General features: G+C 39.0%; 1 protein-coding gene across 1 annotated transcript in view; it reads left to right on the top strand.

Annotated features, from left to right (window-relative positions):
* SUGCT (succinyl-CoA:glutarate-CoA transferase) overlaps positions 1-23,118 on the top strand; it is a 602,125-nt gene that overhangs the window by 197,719 nt on the left and 381,288 nt on the right. Inside the window, exon 10 of the mRNA XM_014547166.1 lies at positions 4,290-4,387. Coding sequence (XP_014402652.1) covers positions 4,290-4,387 — 98 coding nt within the window. The remainder of the gene's footprint in view (positions 1-4,289; positions 4,388-23,118) is intronic.

Below are 23,118 nucleotides of genomic sequence, written 5' to 3' on the forward strand. Positions count from 1 at the left end.
CAGCCAGATCGCCCCACACAGCCTGCTTGTTCAGTCGTTTGGTCGTCCCTCACTAACCCCCCTGCCGGCCTGGTCATAGGCAGCCATCTTGTGAGGGTGTGAGGGTTAATTTGCATATTACCTATTTATTATATAGGATGAAGGCCTGGGGCAGGGGGAGGAGGCAGGCTATAAGGGTTCAATGGGGAAAAATGGGTACGTCTGTATAACTTTAAACAATAAAGATAAATTTTAAAAAAGCAAGTGCCTTCATTAAATCAAAGCTTAAATTTATAAATCTGGCCTCACCCAGAATATACTTTAGCTACATATAACACTACTCTGTGACTGCACTCAAGGGTAACTGATTTTACTTATTGGACCTCTTTTCTCGTGTGTCCTTATTTGACTTATTGGACCTCTTTTCTCTTTGGAAGTGTTAAACAGTGAGCAAAAGTAATGTTTCTAGAGAAACTGCTTCGTGTGTTATGGTCATACTCATTCTAATTATTCTTTAGGTGCTTTAAAGAGTGCTGCTTCAGAAAAAAATGAAACAACGTAAACAAAAGAGCTTTATCTATTAAGCACTAAACAAATGTCATGTACTCCTACTAGGTACTATTTTCCCTAAAAGAAATAAAAAGCATTTGCTTGTTCAAAACAGAATGGCAAAGAGGGAGGAAGAATGCTTTCACTTAACCTTCATTTTAAAAGGATATTTCTATTGGGTATAGAATTCTGGGTTGACAGTTCTTTCCTTTCAGTCCTTTAAGCACATTGTGCCACTTCGCTCTGGGTTATGTAATTCCTAACAAAAAATATGCAATCAGTTGAGTCAATATTCTGCTATAGGTAATACATCATTTTTCTTGGGGGAGTTTCAAAATTTTTATCTTTGTCATTAGTTTTCACCAGTAAGATTTTGTTGTATTTGGGCATGGATGTAGTGAGGTTTATCCTATTTGAGGTTCTATGAATTTATTAAATCAGTAGGCTTTTAATTTTTACCAAATTTGGGAAGTTCTCAGCATATACTCTTTCTCCTCTCCTTCTGTGAGTACAATAACCTAAATATTAGACTTTTTGCTATTTTCATACTGGTCCTTGAAGATGTGTTCTTTCATTTTTCGGGGGAGCGGACTAGTTTTCTTCTTTCTGTGGTTCAGATAGAATAATTTCTAGTTATCTATTTTCAATTTTTTGATTGTTTACTCTGTCATCTCCATTGTGCTATTGAGCTCACTTAGTGAAGTGTTTCTTTTTTTATTTAGCTGTATTTTTTAGTTCTAAAATTTCCATTTGGTTCTTCATATCTTCTATTTCTTTGCTGATCATTTCTACTTTTCCATTTAGTTTTTTTAATATGTATTTTTAATTATAGATGACATGCAATATTAGTTTTAGGTGTACAACATAGTGATTCAATATTTATATACCTTACAAAGTGATCACCATAATAAGTTTAGTAATTACCTGTCACTGTACATAGTTATTACAATATTATTGATTATATTCCCTATGCTATATATTACATCTTCCTGAATTGTTTAGTTTATAACTGGACATTTGTACTTTCCCCTTTATTGTCCCCTACCCCCCAATCACCTTACTGCTAATAACCATCAGTTCTATCTAGGAGTTTGCCTCTAGTTCATTTTGTTTATTTGTTTTGTATTTTTGATTCCTCATAAAAAAGAAATCATAGCATATTTGTTTTTTCTGTCAGACTTATTCCACCTAAAAAAATGCTCTCTGTTCCATTGTTCTATATGATCCAAACTTTTTTCCATAGTGGTTGCATCAATCTGCATTTTCACCAACAGTGCATTAAGGTTTCCTTTTCCCTGCATCCTCCCCAACACCTGTTGTTTGTTAATTTATGGATGGTAGCCATCTGACAAGTGTGAGGTGGTATCTCATTGCAGTTTTGTTTTTCATTTCTCTGAGGATTAGTGACGTTCAGCAACTTTTCATATGTCTATTGGCCATCTGTATGTCCTCTTTGAAGAAGTATCTATTCAGGTCTTCTGTGGACTTTTTTCCCCCCACGTTTTTTTTTTAATTGATTTCAGAGAGGAAGGAAGAGGGAGAGAGATAGAAACATCAATGATGAGAGAGAATCATTGATCAGCTGCCTCCCACACACCCCCTACTGGGGAATCGAGCCCACAACACAGGCATGTGCCATGACCTGGAATGGAACCTTTTCTTCCTGGTTCATAGGTCGACTGTCAATCACTGAACAACACTGGCTGGGGTCTGCCCACCTTTTAATTGGGTTGTTTGAGCTCTTTATAAATTTTGGATATTAACCCCTTATCAGATGTATCACTGGTGAATAACATCTCTCACTCATTAGATTTTCTTTTTATTTTGTTGATTTTTTCCTTTGCTGTGTAAAAACTATAGTTTGATATATTCCCCGTTGTTTATTTTTCCTTTCTCCTCCTTGCCCAAGCATATATATATCAGAGAAAATAGTGCTAAGAGAAATGTCCAAGATTTTACTGCCTATGTTGTGTTGTTTTATAGGTTTCGGGTCTTACAGTGAAGTCTTTAATTCATTTTGAGTTTATTTTTGTATATGATGTAGTTTCAATTTTTTTTGCATGTATCTGTCCAATTTTTCAAACACTATTTATTGACTATACTATCTTTATCCCATTGTCTGTTCTTGCCTCCTTTATAAAAAAGTAATTGATCATATGGTGTGGTTTTATTTATGGGGCGCTCTATTCTGCTCTATTGATCTACATGTCTGTTTTTATGCCAGTACCATGCTGTTTTGATTACTGTAACCTTATAGTATGGTATGATATCAGGTTGATATTTATTTTGTATCCTGCTACTTTACTGAATTAATCTATCAGTTCTAGTAGGTTTTTTTGTGGTATCTTTAGTGTTTTCTCTATATTGAGTATCTGCAAATAATGACAGTTTTACTTGTTTCTTTCCAATTTGGATGCCTTTTATTTTTTCTTCTTGTCTGATTGCTGTGGCTAGAAGTTCAGTATTATGTGGAATAAGAATGTTGAAAGTGGACATTTCTGTCTTGTTCCTGATCTTGAGGGAAACGATTTTTGTTTTTCCACATTGACTATGATGTTGGCTGTGGATTTATCATTTATGGGCTTTATATTGTGGTATGTCCCCTCTATTCACACTTTCCTGAGAGTTAATATCATAAATGGGTGTTGGATTTTGTAAAATGCTTTTCTGCATCTATGAATGTAATCATATGATTTGAATCTTTCATTTTGTTAATGTGGTATAACATATTAATTGATTTGTTGATAGTGTATCAACTTTGCATCCCAGGATCATGGTGTATGATATTTTTAATATATTGCTGAAGTCGGGTTGCTAATATTTTGTTGAGGATTTTTGCATCAATATTCATGAGGGATATTGTCCTATAATTTTTTTTCTTTGTAATGTCTTCACCTGGTTTTGGAATTAGGGTAATGCTGGTGTCGTGAGCTTGTGTGTCTTCCCTACTCTTGAATTTTTTAGTGTAGTTTGAGTTACTTCTCTCTCTTTTGTAAGATGATTAATGGATTATTTTATTTATACTGTGGGAAACAAATGAAACCATTAAATGTTTTTATTTAAAGCAAATACATTAATAGATGTAGTGAAGCTTTCTGTAGGCTACATGCCCTGACCCTAGTCTATAAATGCTCCTGACTTTCCAACCCAACTGCCAAACTCTGCCTCCACATATTGTTTTTAAAACATCCATTTCAAACCCACTAGATACTTCTATTATGATCTTGTTAAGATTGCAGGATAGTGAGTGGAACTTGGCAGATAGATTTTTCGTTTATGGAGGAGGAGCCAAAGAGGAAGTATATAAAGCATTTTTATTTGTTATTCCTTCAGGGAGAGATATTAAAGAAAAATAGTGGTACTTGTATTAGAAGAATATCTTTAAATTTGACGTTATTTTAATGGTGAGCATTTAGGGTAAATGTGTGTGTGTTTTGCCTTTATTTTAGCATCTTGTACAACATCATGGATAGGACTAGCAGGACAGATAATATTTATTTACATGTGGAACAAATAAGTAAATGTATCTACAAGATATATGTTGATTAGAGGATTTCTGTAAGTGTGGACAGTCACAGCATCACGCACCCTAATGGCATGATTCTTCCCTCTAGTTTCCTTTGTTGCTCTTGTTGAGAAAAGGATAAAGACCAGCAAGGAATGGTCTTGGGGAGGGAGTGGTAGGCCTTGAACACTAGTACCCACAGGCAGGTACGAGAAAAACTTGTGAGTTATACATTAAAATTATCTTTCTCTTTTAGATCTTGAATTTGCCTGAACTGATTGATGACTGCAAGTATAAAACTAATCACCTTCGGGTACAGAATAGAAAAGAGCTTATTAAAATATTATCTGCACGGTAAGCTTTGATCTATTTGTACATTCAAGAATTATGTCATTAGCATTTATCTGGTGTTTTGTGGTGTTCTTTTTAGGCTTATTTAGATTAACTTGACTATTTTTTTCCATCTCACAAAATTGGTTAATGGGAAGGTATTTTAAAACTAAGTGTTTTCTTTATTTGAATGCATTTAAAAGCATTTTAATTGTCTTCTTAAGTACTGAGTCTTAACAGTGCTATAAACAAGATGTATTGATTGTCTGTGGCATGTTCTTTGGGGTTAGAACATCATGAATACCAACAACAACAATAATTAACATTAGTTTTTACCTTTACTTTCTTAAACACTCTACATACCTGATCTCTCTTAACCTTTACAATCATCCTGTGAGGTCAGCTTTATTATTCCCCTTCTTATAGACAAGGAAACTGAGACAAATAGAGGTTAAGTTAGGAGTTTTTTTTGGCTTTTCTGACCCTCTTCTGTGAAGTTTGTAATGATGTTTTGAAAATGCCATATTGAGCTATGGTCACAAGCATTAATGTTAATTAGAGTATATGATTTCCCAATTATTCCATTCACATCAGGTTATGCTTCTGTTAAAACCTGTACCAATTTGTCAAGTTTGCCTCAGAAGACTGTAGTAATTCTTAATTTTTAAAATCAGTTTTACTTGTTTATTTCTACATTTCTAAATATATAAAATAGACTTTATGGTTTTTGCAGAATTAGATGCCCACTTGAGCTATTCTTCATGTATGGAACATTGGCTCTCATTATGCCAATAAATTGTGTACTGTTGTTGAAATACCACATCTTGTGTTTTGAAAAGGCACTTGTATTTCTATGTAGTATATATCAAAGTTTTAGAAATTGAATTTCACTAATATAATATTTAGATCTGTCTCTTTATATCTGGGGCTTTCTACATGAGTCAACATTCATTACTTATATTTGCTCTCTCCTGGAGTTTAAGCACTTCCCCACACTGCCTGTATCTCCCCCATGTGCCAAAGGTTTTGCAGTCAATGGGAGCTCTGTGTGTGGGACTGATACGCAGAGAATGGGGGAATGAGAATGGGGCTCCCCTTTCTTAGTCATTAGTTAAATATAACTCTGATTCTACTGCAGAGCCTAAGAGCCCTCAATCATTAACCTTTCTCCACACGAGAACCGGCCAGTTAGTTCTGTTTTTGGCTTCTTTGCCTTTCAAGCAGTTTTTAATTCATTTAATTCATTGATACGACTTTTTTCTTTCACACCATGGTTACCAAGTTTCAATAATAGGCTCTTGTGAGAACCTTATAAAAGCTCTTTGATAGTCTAAATAAATCATATCCATTCTGTGAGAAGAGTAGACCCAAGGAAAATACAAAACCCAGGCAGATACAAGTGTCATCTTGCTATTTAGTTGCCAGCACTTTCATAAATTCAAGAACCTCGAAGTTATTGATTTCCTAAGTCCTAAAACTTGTATTCCTTGCTAAATTCTGTTACAGAATTCTGCTGTGAGAATACTTTTAGCAGCACCTGTAACAGATTAATTTTTATTTTTCTCTTTAGGATGAATTAAATATTATCATATTTTTCCTACTCATATACACAGAAGGGGAATTTTAGCATTTTGGAACCCATAAAGTTCGTATGTCTTTATTTGTACTTAATAAGAAGCATCGATCAGACTGTCAAACCTCAGAAGGAAGGCAGGGGAGTGTGGGGGTAAGGAGGAGAGATCAACCAAAGGACTTGTATGCATGCATATCAGCCTAACCAATGGACACAGACACCAGGGGGATGAGGCATGTGTGGGAGGATGGCAGGGTAATGGGGGGGATAAGGACAAATATATAATACCTTAATCAATAAAGAAAAAAAAACAAAGAAGAGTCTAGGGAGTAGTCTTAAGAGAGGTCCTACTCAGATCACACACACACACACACACACACACACACACACACAGAGCCCTTGTTGTTTGGAGGCCAAGTTTCATGTGCTCTTGTTCTGGTGTGTTGACATTTTTTGGTGCTCTTTTGTGATAATGTAGTTCCTCAGTCTTTCCCAGCTCACGTCTCTTTTCCTATGTGGTGAATCAAACAGTGATGACCAGGGAGATTAGGATATGATTAATTCCCATTTATAACCTTGTCATTTGTTTTTCTGAACAAATGTCACTGGGTTCATTAGTACCGTCTGCTGCTCAGCTTTCAGAAGTCTCTGAACGTTTTAAAATTTACCATTTTATTATTCCGTGTCTTACTGATTTTCAAATGTTTAGTGACTCTCTGGCTCTCTACTAATTATAGTATGAAATCTGGTCTTTTTAGTCAGACATCATGATCTTTCATAATCTTACATGACCTTTCCTTTCTCTCTTTTTCTCAATATATGGCGCCTGCTCCAGCCACACTCCCATTTGGCTTCTTTTGTTCTCTCTCTGAAATGCTTCCCAGATTTGCCATTGCTCTAGAACAGTCACGTTTCAACGTTAATTCTACAACTTCATGAAATCATCCTCAAATGTCTCTATTTGGGTTCCCAGTCAGAAAAGAAGGTGTCCTTTTGTTCCTTGTATCTGGTTACCAAACAGAAACAGAATCCACAGGAGTTGTTTTTGGGAAAGACATTGTTAAAGGTCTGCTCAACACATTGTTCCTTTCATTTAACAGCAATTGCGGAACTTGTGAATCATAGACACATTAGCTCCCAACCACGAAAAGGAGGCAGCGTAAAAGGAAGGAGAGGAATCCGCATTTATTGAGGCCAAGGGTCTACCAGAAAAATATTATTAGTTTTTCTTTACAGATGAAAAAATTCTAAAGAATAGGGAGGTTAGTCTCAAAGTTAGACCCCATAGTGAATAGTTAGTTAGAAAAGATATTCAAAAGACAGAACCTTTATCACATATCATATTGTCTCCCTGAAGTGGTATATAAAATGTTATTGTGTCCTTGTTTATTCACTCAATAAACATTTTTCTCTCTTTATTGATTAAGGTATTACATATGTGTCTTTATCCCCCCCCATTGCCCCCCACTCTTCCCCTCATGCCCTCACCCCCCTGGCGTCTGTGTCCATTGGTTAGGCTTATATGCAGGCATACAAGTCCTTTGGTTGATCTCTTCCCCTTCCCCCCATACTCCCCTAACTTCCCTCTGAGGTTTGATGGTCTGATTGATGCTTCTCTGTCTCTGGATCTGTTTTTGTTCATTATATTCCACAAATGAGTGAGATCATTGATACTTATCTTTCTCTGACTGGCTTGTTTCGCTTAGCATAATGCTCTCCAGTTCCAATAAACATTTGGTAAGCACCAAGGATAGAGAAGTAAAAGATCAAAATAAGTCGGTGAAAAATAAATGCAGGGAAGGGGGGTGGGGAAATGAGGATTGCCAAAAGCCGTGTCTGAGGCTGGCTGTTCCGTTTAGGCTGTCACTCTCTGATAAAGGGACATTTGTGCAGAGTCCTGAAGGAAACGAGATAGGGAGAGCAGCAGATATCCTGGAGAAGCTTTCCAGGCAGTAGTGCATGGTTGGGAGTTTAAAGAGTAGCCAAGAGGACAGTATACCCGGGGCTCAGTGATCAGGGGTAAGAATGGGAGTAGGTGGGTCCAGAGAGAGGTGGCAGGCAAATCATGTTGCAAAAGTTATGACTTTATGATAAAGTAGTTTCTTAAACTTGTGAAATTAAGGAATTGTTTTTTATCTAAAAATCAGCAACCTCTATTTTCTAATTAACCAGAATAGGCATGTTTCCCCCAACTTTTATTCAAAGTATAATTAATACATGTATTAATTTCACCACAATAAATTTAGTTAACATCCATCCCCTCAAGTAGTTATATATATATTTTTCTTTTTATGAGAATTTTTAGGTCTACTCTCTTAGTAACTTTCAAATATACAATAGAGTATGGTTAACTGTAGTCACCATGCTGTATGTTAAAATCCCCAGAACTTTTCATCTTATAACTAGAAGTTTACATTTTGACACCTTCACCCATTTCTCCCACCTCAAAGAGATGACTTGAAGGGAATACTATACCTGGTAGAGTTCAAAGTCTTCCAGCAACTGAGAGGCAGCAAAACCTCCTTTTTCAAATGAAGATACTTGAGGGACTCAAGAGTTTCAATGGTATATGCTTCTCATTCATTCATTCTCTCACTCATTTATTAACAAACATTTATTGAACCTGTTATATACCAGTGACTGTTTTGAGCACTAGAAATACTGTTTTTAAAAAAACAAAGATAAAAGCCCTACTGGACTTTCCTGAGAGTAACCCTGCAGACTTTCTAGAAGACTTAATTTTTTATTTTTAAAGAACTCTTCCATAGAGGATCCAAGATGGCTACAGGATAGGTGAAAGCTACACACAGCTCCTCCGGGCACCAAACTGGATTTATAGCTAAATTATAGAGCAATCAACCTGAATAACTAGCTGAAGGACAGCTGAACAGGAACATTATATTCAAGGGTTTATAGAAGAAGCTACACAGAGACTGGTAAGAAGGGCAGAGACGTAGAGAGGGCTGGCCCTTGCACCCAGGTGTGGTAGCTGAGAAGTAAGAAGGATATGTTGGCTGCAAAAGTCCCCTTGAGCACCATGGGGTCTCAACCCCATGCTGGGACCCCCAAAACCAGAGCACTAGGGCCGAAAAGAGGAGCCTTCATAGTGCCTGGCAGCAAGAATCAGTGGAACTCTGTCCACTGGGAAGAGGAGGGAGTCTGCTAGAATCCCAAGTGCTCTCCTAAAGGGCCAGCACACAGGAGCTTGCTCTTGGGCACTCAACTGGGACTTTGGTAGAGGGAAGGTGACTCATGGGTGTACAGAAGCCTGGAGGGTTGGCTACTGAGGTCCCAATCCTGAGTTAACATCCCGCACCACCTGCAGGTGCCATCTCCCAGGGTTGGGCACTCCTATTCTTACAGCACTAGCTGGGGGACTACACTAACCCAGTCCTCCAAATGCTGGCGACACCTCCCTGCCAAGCTCAAGTCCAGCAGAAAGGACTGTTGGCTTCTGCAGAATCCATAGGCAGACTGTAAGACAGTCATTGAATTGTGTGGCTTTGGAAAGGAGGCTAATCTTTCCCCCTCTCCTGTGGGTTTGGCAGGTGCCACCCCCAACAGAAGACTCCCTTGTTGGGGTCTGTGGCATGGCTGCGGAGCTAAGGGAGGTGTGCAGCTTGCTCCCCTCCAGCAAGCCTGCACCACCCCCAGTGGAGAGCTGCCTTGATCTGCTTCCCCATATCCTGCTGGCCCTGTCCTGTTGAGCTCAATTCCACAGGGGAAAGGGGTGCAGCTTAGAGCTGGAACCACTGGCGTGACTCCTCTGGAGCTCCCGTCAGGCTCTCTGATAGCGCAGCAATTTCACTTCTTATGACCCAGCAATTTCACTATGGGAATATATCCAAAGAAATTTGAAACACTAATTCAAACAAATATATGTACCCCTGTGTTCATTGCAGCTGTATTTACAATAGCCAAGATCTGGAAGCATCCCAAGTGCCCATCATTAGACGAGTGGATTAAAAAGTTGTAGTATATTTATTGAATGGAACACTACTTGGCTATAAAAAAGAAGAAAACCTTACCTTTTATGACAGCATGGATGGGCCTTGAAATTATGCCAAGTGAAATCAGCCAGTCAGAGAAAGACAAATACCACATGATCTCACTTATATGTGGCATCTAATCAACAAAATAATTTAACAAACAAAATGGAAACAGAAGCATAGACACATCAAACAGACTGATAGCTGTAGGAGGGGAGGGGGCTTGTGGGGCTGGGTTAAAAAAGGTGAAGGGATTAAGGAATATATAGTGGGGCTTTGATTTACGAGTTTAATTCCTTCTGAGACCAAGCTCGTTAAGGAGCTCGTTAACTCAAATTACTCTGTCAACTCAATGCAAAAAATCAGCTGAGAGACAGCTGGTATCAAAAAACTCGTTAGTCGAGTTTCTGCTAGGTTCTGTGTCTGGGTTCTGTGTCTAGGATCTCCAGCCAAGTCCTGTCTCTAGGTTCTGTGTCTAGGTTCTGTGTTGTTACATCTGTATTTATACCAGTTGATTCCAATCCTATCAATCTCTATTCCAAAGGTTAGGGCGTTTCTTATCTCCATTCCAGGGAGTAAAGATTATGTAGCTTAAGTGTGATTGTTTGTAGTTAAAGTGATTAACTACCCGCCTGGCACTTAGTTAAGGGGTTTTATCCCCTCCCTAACTTCAGGGACCTAAGTTTGACAAACGCTGATTTAAATTCAAGCTACACAGCCCTCTCATCCTTAAAACCCATGCGTCTGAATTTTCAGACCATTGCTAATCTCCCATTGTCTAATGCAGTATAGTTTAGGGCAGTGGTCAGCTAACTCATTAGTCAACAGAGCCAAATATCAACAGTACAATGATTGAAATTTCTTTTGAGAGCCAAATTTTTTAAACTTAAACTATATAGGTAGGTACATTGTTATTAACTTAATTAGGGTACTCCTAAGGCTTAGGAAGAGCCACACTCAAGGGGACAAAGAGCCGCATGTGGCTCGCGAGCTGCAGTTTGCCAACCACGGGTCTGAGGGAATGGGGGCAGGGGGAGGTGGAAGCGGGCACAAGGGGGATAAATGGGGATGGAAAGAGGCTTGACTTTAGGTGGTGAATGCCCAATGCAGTGTGCAGATGATATTTTATTCGGTTGTACACTTGAAACCTATATGGTTTCATTAACCAATGTCACCCCAATAAACTTAATAAAATGAAAAAAAGAACTCTTCCATAAAAACATTTATTGTGATATGTCTAAGTAGTTAGCTTTCTACTACTTTTTATTTTTCAGGTAACATTTTTTTAAGAAAATTTACTTTACAAAAGTATTGCATTCACAGACTGTGCCTGTTAATAATTTATTATCTTTTTGCCTTTTTTTTAGCATGTTCATATACATGCTATAATTTTGTTTAGTGTGGTGTTCCCATCATTTCTATAATAAAAGCATTGTTTTGGTAACAATAGCTACATTACCATGTGAGTATACCATGTTTTTGCCTGTTGTCTGCTATTAAACATTACATTATAAATACTTTCCTTTAATGCTCATAGACAATTTCCTTGGCCTACATTTTTATTTTAAAAAGTTGTTAAAATATGTATAACTGTAGAGGGAGTTGTGAGAGTGAATTTGCACTGCAGACAGCTTTGAAAACACATTCTAGGAATGATGGACACAGTGTTTATTTTTATAAAAAGAACAACTCTTACCCCTTTTTATCCAATTTGATATCCCAAAGTAAAAAACAGAAGCATTTATGGATTTTTACAAGGTCTCCTCTCCTAAATGTGCCTACATATATCCTCTCCTGTTTCAAAACCTTTCTTACAAAGTATTTTTTCTGATTAAGTTTTGATTAATTTCTTGACTAATTTTCCAAGATAACTTCTCTGTCCACGGTAAGCCATCATTTAGTTTTTTAGAATCAGATGATGCACTTTGTGTTCTTCTATGAAATCCATAGATTCTTTTAAGATGCTTATCAGAAATGTCAGTCACTTACATGCCTTTTCCGTTATTCTTGCTAAATGCAGTTTGATGCTACTCTCTGGGAGTGGTTAGCCTCATTCAGAGGACGGCAGCTGCATGTTTTTGTCATTAATGCGTTTTCCTTTCACAGCCAGCGCAGGCCCAGTTCCCCTCAAGTGCTCTCAGGTATTACTATTCTCATCAGTGTGGCGAGCAACTTTTATTTTATTTTTTAAAATGTAAAGATGGAAGACTCCCCTCCTAAGCTTGCCATTCTAGCCAGTGTGCTGCAGAAAGTCTGTTGACCCAGCTGCTGATCTTGAAAAGTAGGCAAAGCTAAAGCATGTGAAAGTTCCCAGCTAAAACTCAGAAGGGATATAAAAAAGGTTAATCCAGAGCCTCTTAAATCTAACTCCTTCTTTGCAGTGCTAAGTAGCAGCACACTTCTGAACCTCAGCCACTCACACATTGGACCAGCATGATTTGCAATAGTCAGGACCTCAGGAGAGAGGTGAAAATCATGAAACTAAAGAGAAGTAAAGATGATGTATTAGTACTTGGGGAGAAATAATAGGAAGACATGAAATGAGGACAAAGGAAAAGAGAAATGATGGAGAAAATAGAAATACAATTCACTTTATTTCTCCCCCTTTCTCTCTTTACAACATTATTGGCCACTGACTATGGGCCCTGCCTGCTCCTGCAAATACAGAGATGAAATATGAGGTCTGGGATTTAGAGGAGCTCATGTTATAATCCTATATAATAAAAGCCTAATATGCTAAGTGTCCGGTCATCCGGTCATCTGTTCAACCAATCAAAGCGTAATATGCTAATGATATGCTAAGGCTGCTCAACCGCTTGTTATGATGTGCACTGACCACGAGGGGGCAGATAGTCGACCGGTTGACCAGTTGCTATGATGTGCACTGACCACCAGGGGGCAGATGCTCCGACCAGTAGGTTAGCTTGCTGTTGGGGTCCAGCTGATTGGGACTAAGTGAGAGGGGTCGGACATGCCCTGGAGTCTTCCCCCATCCTTCCCTGGCTGACCAACCTCCTGCGTCCCTCCCTGGCCCTTATTGTGCACCAGTGGGGTCCCTCGGCCTGGCTTGCGCCCTCTCACAATCCGGGATCCCTAGGGGGATGTTGGAGAGCTAGTTTCAGCCCGATCCCGCAGACCAGGCCAAGGGACCCCACTGGTGCACGAATTCATGCACTGGGCCTCTAGTTAGGAAATAAACTAGTAAGACAATGATTTAAGTAGTGTGTGCAGCATGCTAGGATCAACCTAGGCACAGGGTGCTGGAGTCCAAAGAAGGGGTTAAACACCTCAAACTGGGGAAGTCAGGGAAGGCTTACTGCAGCTGGTGCCACCTGGGTCTTGAAGGGCAAGTAGAATTCGGTAAATGAGGAAAAAAGATAGTTCTTAAGAGGAAATAGCAAACTAAGTGTAATTTCATAGGGAAGAAAAGAATCACGAGAGGAGAAAATGTATCTTGGAAGATGACACCTTTTAAATTGACTTTTGAAAAGTGCTACACATGTTAAGCAGGTGTATGTCAATATAGTATAGTAAAGGCATTTCTGACATGTTGGTTACACTCAGTTGCCATAAATAAAAATTCACAGCATTAGGATAAATTTACCTTGTAAACCGCTGTGACAATTCCCTTTAGTGAAATTATTTTTAGTTTTGAATGATCATATTTTTCTAAATTATGTTTCTAAATATTTAATTGAATACTTGCTTTTTTCAGACTTTACTATATTATAATGTTGTAAAATTAAATGCCCTAGTTCAGAGCCTTCTAAACAGAGGTGCTAAACAAATACTTTTTGAATTGATTCAAGGGTTTATTAAAAAGCTTCATTTAATCTGATGACATTTTTAAAATTTGGTGTCAAATTATTTTTACTAGACTTGTGCAGAATATTGGAAAGTAGGACCTGGAACAATATTTGGTCATTGATGGAGGGATTGTAACCTCAAAGATACTTAAATGTAACGTTAATTTTTAAAAACTGACATCTTGGTACCATCAGGTAAATTTGGTCCCTCTACTTCCTGCACAGGTCTTTCAGGGACTCTGCAGGGTTTCGAGGGTAAAATTTGAATGACCTTAACACCTGGAATTGCATTTCCCAGCCTGTCACCTTACCATCACTTGCAATTCCTTATAATGTGGCCTGGTGTTTTAAGCCTCTCTGCTCACATGGCCATTCCTTTTCCCTGAAATGATGCAGCTTTTTTTGTCTCACTGGTTGCTACTACCAGTCCTTTGACATGAGCATGCATTTCAGGAGCTTTCCTTCTGCACTTGTCTATTTCAGCAGTCCCTCCTCTGCTGCCGCATCAAAGCACCTATAGCACTCAATTGTCCTCACTCATTTACCTCTCCCTCCTGGCAAGAGAGTAAATTTCTTAAGGTAGAGACCATTTCTTTTTTCTTATTGAGACTTTATTTTGGAGCAGTTTTAGGTTCACAGCAAAATTCAGAGGAAAGTACAGAGAGCTCCCATATCCCCCTGTCCCTTCTCAACATTCCCTACCTGAGGGGTACATTTGTTACAACCGATGAACCTACAAGGGCATAACATAAGAGACTATATCTTTTTTATTTTATTTCTAGTGCCTATTTGGGTTTCAGGCACTCAGTGAGGGAGGCCAAAGCTTTCCAAGTTTGGCAGAACTGGCCAAAGGGAAGAGGGAAGATCCCTCAATGTCAGGTCAACATAAAATCAGGGGAGCAGTGGTAGCCGGACATGAGGACTTGGTCTGAACTAACCTAGGAGACCGCTGTGGTGATCACCTGATGTCAAAAGCCTGAATTGGAGACGAGAGTCTTCCTTTGACTAACTCTGGGGTCTTGAGCAAGTCCTCTGAGTGCTCTGAGCCTCAGGTTCTCCTACGTACGACACACATTCCAAGACCTACCTCCTAGTGAGAAATAACACGCAGATCAGGCCTAGAAACTGCTATCATAGCACTCAGCACACCACAGTGCTCAGTCTATTTTAGGAGACTCTCAACCCTCAAGAATCATAAATTACAGCTCCCGAATTTTTTATTATCAAAGTTTATATCATTTTTTAAAATTCATGAATCCCATATTTTGGAGAGGATTTTCTCTTCCAAACTGTAATTATATGAATTAACTTCCACAATTTTGATTTTATAAAGTTCTATTTAACTGCCAGTCAAATCCTGATAGGATGATATAACTTGGTAGTATTGTATTGATTTGATTTAATTCTAGCAAAAGCAAAGCATGCCATTCTAGTTGGCCTGTATGGCCTTGCTCCAGCTAACTTAAAAAATAAATTTAAAATAGCTCACAGGACTCAGGAATACATTTAACTTTGTGTAGCACTCTTAATAAAGGCTATTAATAGTGTTTAGTATTTTTATTTTTAAACCACAAGTGGATCTTAATAACTCGTATTCTATTCCTTTTCAGGAGACATTTGTTTCTCAGTGTTGGCAATGACTTTGGAACTTGTGAATATTCTACTTGCTCTGTTCCGTGCAGTTGTGACTGTACTCTATAAAGAATGAAACACTTCTGTGTGTCCCTTAGTTGCTCTGCAGTGTTAACAGACGCTATGAAAAGGTTCAGTCTGGGCCTTTGAACTAAGTAAAATACATCCTGTGTCATTTTTATGGTTAAGTCTTTCAAAGCTTTAATGAGTCTTTGGCCTTCCTGAAAGCTGTTGACTTACTTTTCTATTAAATAACATCTGTAATATCCTTAATTTTTATTTTTAGTAGAAAATAACACTACCTCATATTTTATTTCTAATAGTGTTCTATCTCCTGCCCCTTCTCCTTTCTTAATCCCCATTTCAGTCCTCCTTTCTGCCTTCTTTCCCTGCCCCATCTTCCTGTCCTTATCTTGTCTTTCACATTTGAACTGTTTTAAAAACAGATAATAAGTGGACATCATGTATCAACTTCCTAGTTGGCTTTTACTTCTTCGTATGAAGGCTTCATTGAACAAGTGGTTTGCTTAGAGAACAGGGGGGATTTTATCAATGGCCACCCTTATGATATTTAGAAGGGCTGGAAGGAACATCCAATCCATGGGTTATAACCCTACTTTACACTTAGTTTGCTAATTTTAGAGAATCTGCAATTATAGATTTTTTTTTTTACTTAAAAGTTTGCCCACTCTTCAGGTTTAAATAACACAGGGAGAGTTAAAGCAGGAATGCTTATTCCTTAGTGCAGCGGTTCTCAACCTGTGGATCTCGACCCCTTTGGCGGTCGAACGACCCTTTCACAGGGGTCGCCTAAGACCATCCTGCATATTAGATATTTACATTACGATTCATAACAGTAGCAGCATTACAGTTATGAAGTAGCAATGAAAATAATTTTATGGTTGGGTCACAACATGAGGAACTGTATTTAAAGGGCCAGAAGGTTGAGAACCACTGCCTTAGTGAAATAAATTTTCCCCGACCTTTTCCTCAGCCTGGATTTGAATGTGGAGAAGGTAGAGGGATCATGCAAGCAGTGTTTGCCTAAGGTGAATGAAGAGCAGAATGAAAAGCCCCAGAGATTAGGTTCCCCTTACTGATACTCCTGCCCAGCCGGGAGGCTATGGAAGTCTCTTTAAACTCTGATTAATTCCGCCCCTCTCTAAACCTGGCAACAATTGACTCTCCCATGTCTACATGTTTTTAATATACATAGAGAAACTTATTGTTTTCTTCTTCTGAAGCTTTTTTTTTTTGACTAATAGTCTCTTTCCCATCTGATCACATTTAAAGTCTCTTCTGCCAACCCTCTCCCCCCCACACCCCAACTTCTATTAGTATCTTATGAGGCTGCAGTTCATGTGATTTATATACATCCTCAACCTACATATTTAGTTTATGGTAACCTCCCCCCAGCCCTCCATAATGCTTTGAATCATATCATGGTAGGTTTATCTGGCGTACGCTGGAGAGGGCTGATTTGGATAAATAGAGGTGACATTTGGTGAGGGTCACATTTGTTTTCTGATGCATTCCATGGAAGCTCTGCCATTATCAGCTAATAGATGGTCCCTTGTAAAATGTCTGCGTTTTATGTGGTCCATTTTCTGAATGTTGGTGATTTGGAGATAGATTTAAGTGGATATGTGTTGTTACTATAAAATCAGCCTGGAGGGGAAAAGAATGAAACACAGCCCTGGAATGCATCCTTCTGGCTCTCAGAATGCACAGGGAACCACCGCAACTCCAAACAAGCTCCTCATGACCAGGCCTCTTTCCATCCTGTTGGGAGAATTCTTTGTGACTGAGAATCAAATGATGATTTTAAGTGAGTCAGGATGCACTGGAATGTCATCCCACACTTCACCCTCCCTTCTTATTTTTCCAGGAGGGCTATAAAACATCCCACACTGCCTTTTAGTAGAAAGAATTAGGTGGTCGTGGTGGGATATTTATATGTCCTTGTGGGTGAGGGTGGGGAGTGATGGTGGTGGGTAGGAGTCCAGTAAACTGTTTCCCTGAATAAAAAAAAAAAAGGAATTTCCTCGTTTCTCTGTTGAAATGTAATGTATATTTTTAGATATATAGAACTTGGTGAGCTGGATAGAATTTGGATATCATTGAACTTAACCCCTTTATAAGTGTAGAAACTTAGAATTTAACAGCGTCTTGGTCAGAGACCCCTGGAAATCTGGTGGAGATTCCACAAAGCCAACTCCAAAGGCCTTGGTGTGGAGAGGCAGTAGGCACACCTCTCCAGACGTTTCTGGCTGACCTTGTTTTGCTCTTGACTTTTGAATTGAGTAGAGAATCTAGAGTTTGACTGGTTCTCCTGTGACCCTGGTTTGAACCTCAGACTCCCAGACTCATTTCTGCCCTGCCCAAATTCCTGCCTGCCTTTGGCTCAGACCGAGTTCTGTTTGGCAAGTACTTGGCCCCCACTTGGGTTCTATTCTTACCTCCGTTTAGCTTTGGTTTTCCAGCCTTCCCTGGGTCTTTGATCTTACATCAACTGATGTTTCCCGTAAGGCCTGACAGCTGACATCCCTGTTGTCTGGACTTCCACTGGCTGTCCAGCATCGGGACATATTCTCTAGTGACCAGTTGCTCCTGACCATCTTCACCTGCACAATCCACAGTAGCTTTGGCAAGCTACTCATGCTTCCAGTGCCAGACTGGACCTACCGTCGTTCTACTTTAACATGTTTTTCCCCAGTATCATCACACAGTCCATTGGTGAGACTGAAATGGGAGTCTTCTGATGATCAATGCCTTTTCCACAGTACTTACAGAATAATTGCTTATTCTCCTTTTCTATAGCTATACATGTTATGTTTCAAACAATCCTTCCTAGGAAAAGAGAATAAGTGAACATTCTGTCATCCCCAGGCCCCTCACTTACACACACACACACACACACACACACACACACACCTTTTCGTCCTTCAATTTATACATTTTCCTTTCTTAATGATTTTCCTTTACTGTATTGTGAACTGTTTTTCTTTTCTCATTTGCTAACTTTGGAAAAAGAAAAATCCAGACTTTGGAATGTCTGAGTTTATTTAAGTCTCAGAACTCTTTTCAATTTAATGAAGGGAAATAAAAAAGGAAAATCAGAATGCTGGCCTGGATCTTCCTGGTTTGGGATTGGCCCTTTTTGGTGGCCATCGCTATATACTGTACTTGGAAAATAAGAGTCATTGATGGTTCTCAGCTATTTTAAGCACATAAAAGTATAGAAATAAATTCTGAAATAAATTTAGAACTACCAGACAGTTAGAGAGAAATTGTGAGAAACATATTGTTTTATAAAAATTTAATATGCTATTTTCTAAAGTAGATTAAGAGAGGAGGATATATGTAGTATATTTAATGAGGTAGAAGTAGTAGATATGTGTCACACTCGCATACTCAGCTAACATAGAGCATATATTCTTTTCTAGTTTCTAAGGGACATTTACAAACATCGATTACAGACTAGGTCACAAAGAATGTCTTGCTTCACACAGTCATTGGTGAGACTGAAATGGGAGTCTTCTGATGATCAATGCATTTTCCACAGTACTTACAGAATAATTGCTTATTCTCCTTTTCTATAGCTGTACATTTTATGTTTCAAACAATCCTTCCTAGGAAAAGAGAGTAAGTGAACATTCTGTCATCTCCAGACCCCTCACTTACACACACACACACACACACACACACACACACACACATCTTTTAGTCCTTCAATTTATACATTTTCCTTTCTTAATGATTTTCCTTTACTGTATTGTGAACTGTTTTTCTTTTCTCATTTGCTAACTTTGGAAAAAGAAAAATCCAGACTTTGGAATGTCTGAGTTTATTTAAGTCTCAGAACTCTTTTCAATTTAATGAAGGGAAATAAAAAAGGAAAATCAGAATGCTGGCCTGGATCTTCCTGGTTTGGGATTGGCCCTTTTTGGTGGCCATTGCTATATACTGTACTTGGAAAATAAGAGTCATTGATGGTTCTCAGCTATTTTAAGCACATAAAAGTATAGAAATAAATTCTGAAATAAATTTAGAACTACCAGACAGTTAGAGAGAAATTGTGAGAAACATATTGTTTTATAAAAATTTAATATGCTATTTTCTAAAGTAGATTAAGAGAGGAGGATATATGTAGTATATTTAATGAGGTAGAAGTAGTAGATATGTGTCACACTCGCATACTCAGCTAACATAGAGCATATATTCTTTTCTAGTTTCTAAGGGACATTTACAAACATCGATTACAGACTAGGTCACAAAGAATGTCTTGCTAAGCTTCAAAAAAGAAAACTAAGCTACAATGAAATATTTCAGAAATTAATAACTAATTTAAATATACAAGCATAGGTATAACTTTAAAACACAATGTGGTATGCAAAAAATAAGATAAAAAAATTTAAAATCTTAAGTAACTATTGCCTTACAGCATACTATCCTAGAACTTATTGCTTTAAAATGAGTTGGGAAGTCTTTTTCTTAAAGGACTAGAGAGTAAATATTTTAGGCTTTCTTGTTAACTCTACCATTGTAGCAAGATAACAACCATAGATAATACTTAGTGAGTGAGTGTGACTGGGTTCCAGTGAAATTTTATTTATGGACACAGAAATTTGAATTTCACATAGTTTTCATGTCTTATGAGATAATTCTTCTCTTGACTTCTGTCAACCATTTAAAAATGTAAAATCCATTTTTGGCTCAAGGGTTCTACAAAAACAGAATAAATGTGGCCCATGTGGCCCTGTCTTGAAACAATGATTTATTATTTTTTATGGTTCTAAGGTTTTTTTGGTGGTACTGCTGGATTTTAGGGGGCCCACTTATATAGTTGTTTTCAGCTTCAGGGGTGGGGAACCTTTTTTCTGCCACGGGCCATTTGGATATTTATAACATCGTTGGCGGGCCATACAAAATTATCACCTTAAAAATTAGCCTGCTATATTTGGTCAAACATTTAATTAACTCACCCCTAATGCCTTGGCAGGGCCAGACCTAATGATTTCTCGGGCCTTATATGGCCCGGGAGCTGGACATACCCCACCCCTGCAACCAAAGCCTAGTTCAGAACACATCCCTAACTCTCTTCAGTTCTCTGGTTATCTGGGCTGGAAAGTCCAGGATGGCTTCACTCGCATATCTGGTTGGTGCTGCTTGTGGCTACATGGAGTGACTTGGTTCTCTTCACCTTTTTTATTCTTTAGGCTGGAGAGACTTTCTTACATGGTCTTCTTTGAACACCTGTTCACCAGGCAAGGGCAGAATCCACAACGTTTCTTGATGTCTGGTTTCTAGAACTTGAATTGTCTCTTCCATTATATTTTATTAGTCAAATTTAAGCTGAAGACAAATAGTTTATTCTTTTAGAGAATTTTTTATAACCTTAATATGCTAGTGTGTATTATGAATCCCTGTGGAGAAATAGTAAGTAGTAACTATTTCTTACACGACTAGAGAAACTTTCTTTTCTTTTTCCTCTTCTATCCCAAACATCTAGTAACATATCAGGGGATGCTATCTGGGAACGCAATTTGGGAAACAAGAGTATATAATTTAATATAATTTAAGAAAGTAAATTCTAAAATAATAGCAAATAGGATAATTATCCCATATAATAAAAGAGAGACATGCAAATTAACTGTCCCTCCATTACACTCCCAGCCACACCCACCAGCCAATGAGAAGTGAGTATGTAAATTAGCCTGACAAAGATGGTGGGTAATTTGCATACACAGAGCAGAGTGGGAGAGCCCGCAGCTTGGGGGGACTTGGCTCCCTTGGTTGAGGAAAACCCAGAGTGTGGGGAGCACCAGGAATTCTGGGAATAGTAGTTTTGGTGCCAGCCCCAGGACCGGAAGCCCAGAGCGTGGGGAGAAGCAGGAATGCTGGGAATCATAGTTCTGGTGGCAGATGGCTCTCCTAGACACTAGAGCAAAGTGAGCCTGGAGCAAGTTACTGTTGCGGTTGGGGATGGAGGGAAAGCAAAGGTGAGAGACATAAGTAAAATCAGAGTGTCTAGGAAAAATTAAAGGGAAGATATCCTAAAACTTCCAGGAAATCTCCACCAATGAAGCAAAGAAAAAAAAAGCCTCTATTATTCTGTGAGCAACAAACCAAACTGGGTTGGGGGTCTCAGACAATTCGCTCATATGATATTTGCATACACAGAGCAGACTGGGAGAGCCAGCAGCTTGAGGTGACGTGGCTCCCTTGGTCGAGGAAAACCCAGAGAGTGGGGAGCACCAGGAATTCTGGGAATAGTAGTTTTGGTGGCAGCTCCAGGACCGGAAGCAGAAGCCCAGAGCATGGGGAGCACCAGGAATGCTGGGAATCATAGTTCTGGTGGCAGACGGCTCTCCTAGACACTAGAGCAAAGTGAGCCTGGAGCAAGTTACTGTTGCGGTTGGGGATGGAGGGAAAGCAAAGGTGAGAAATATAAGTAAAATCAGAGTGTCTAGGAAAAATTAAAGGGAAGATATCCTAAAACTTCCAGGAAATCTCCACCAATGGAGCAAAGGAAAAAACATGCCTCTATTATTCTGTGAGCAACAAACCAAACTGGGTTGGGGGTTTCAGACAATTTGCTCATATGATTGCAAAGACAGACAGAAACTCCCAGATTGGAGAGGGCTCCCCTGAGGGCTTCCAGATTGGAGAGGGTGCAGGATGGGCTGAGGGACCCCCCCTCCACCTTCCCATCCTCCCATTGCACAAATCTTCGTGCACTGGGCCCCTAGTATTATTATAATATATTTATATACTAGAGGCCCGGTGCATGAATTCGTGCACTAGTGGGGTCCCTCAGCCTGGCCTGTGGGATGGGACCGAAACAAGCTCTCCGACATCCCTTGAGGGGTCCCGGATTGTGAGAGGGTGCAGGCCAGACCGAGGGACCCCACAAGTGCACTATTGGGACCCGGGATGGACATGGGAGGTTGGCCAGCTGGGGAGGGACCATGGGAAGGCTCTAGGGTGTGTCTGGCCCATCTCACTCATTCCCGATTGGCTGGACCCCAGCAGCAAGCTAACCTACTGGTCAGAGCGTCTGTCCCCTGGTGGTCAGTGCACGTCATAGCAAGCCGTTGAGCGGCCTTAGCATATCATTAGCATATTATGCTTTGATTGGTTGAACGGCCGACCAGACACTTAGCATATTAGGCTTTTATTATATAGGATAACATATAATGATAACGTATTAGAACTTACTTCAGGTATTAACATTATAGGAAACCTAGGAGTTGAATTTACATAGGAGTTTTGAATTTTACTGATGTCATTCTTGGATTAGACTGGCTTATTTTAATATAAGAACAAAAAGCCTACATATTCATTACCTAAGAAAGATGGGAAAGGTGATGAGATAGTCACAATATTTTTCTAGGGTTTGGGAAATACTAAATCCAAAGAGTGGGATGGAATTTTGGAGAGAGAATAAAGTTGATCTCTGAATGCACACTAACAAGTACAGGTTGTTCACTAAAACAATTACATTTGTTAGATTAAAGAAAGAGTCTACTTATAGTGGTACTACATATAATACTAAAGAATATGCACTGGCTTGGTGGTTCATTTGGTTGGAGCGTCGTCCCATACACCAGAAGGTTGAGAGTTTGATTCTGGTCAGGGCACATACCTAGGTTGTGGGTTCAATCCTCAGTTGGGATATGTGTGGGCAGGTAACCTACTGATGTTTCTCTCGAACATCGATGTTTCTCTCTCTCAAATCAGTAAACATATCTT

Source organism: Myotis brandtii, unplaced genomic scaffold (genome assembly GCF_000412655.1).
Source record: "Myotis brandtii unplaced genomic scaffold, ASM41265v1 scaffold465, whole genome shotgun sequence".
In the NCBI taxonomy this organism is placed as follows: domain Eukaryota; kingdom Metazoa; phylum Chordata; class Mammalia; order Chiroptera; family Vespertilionidae; genus Myotis; species Myotis brandtii.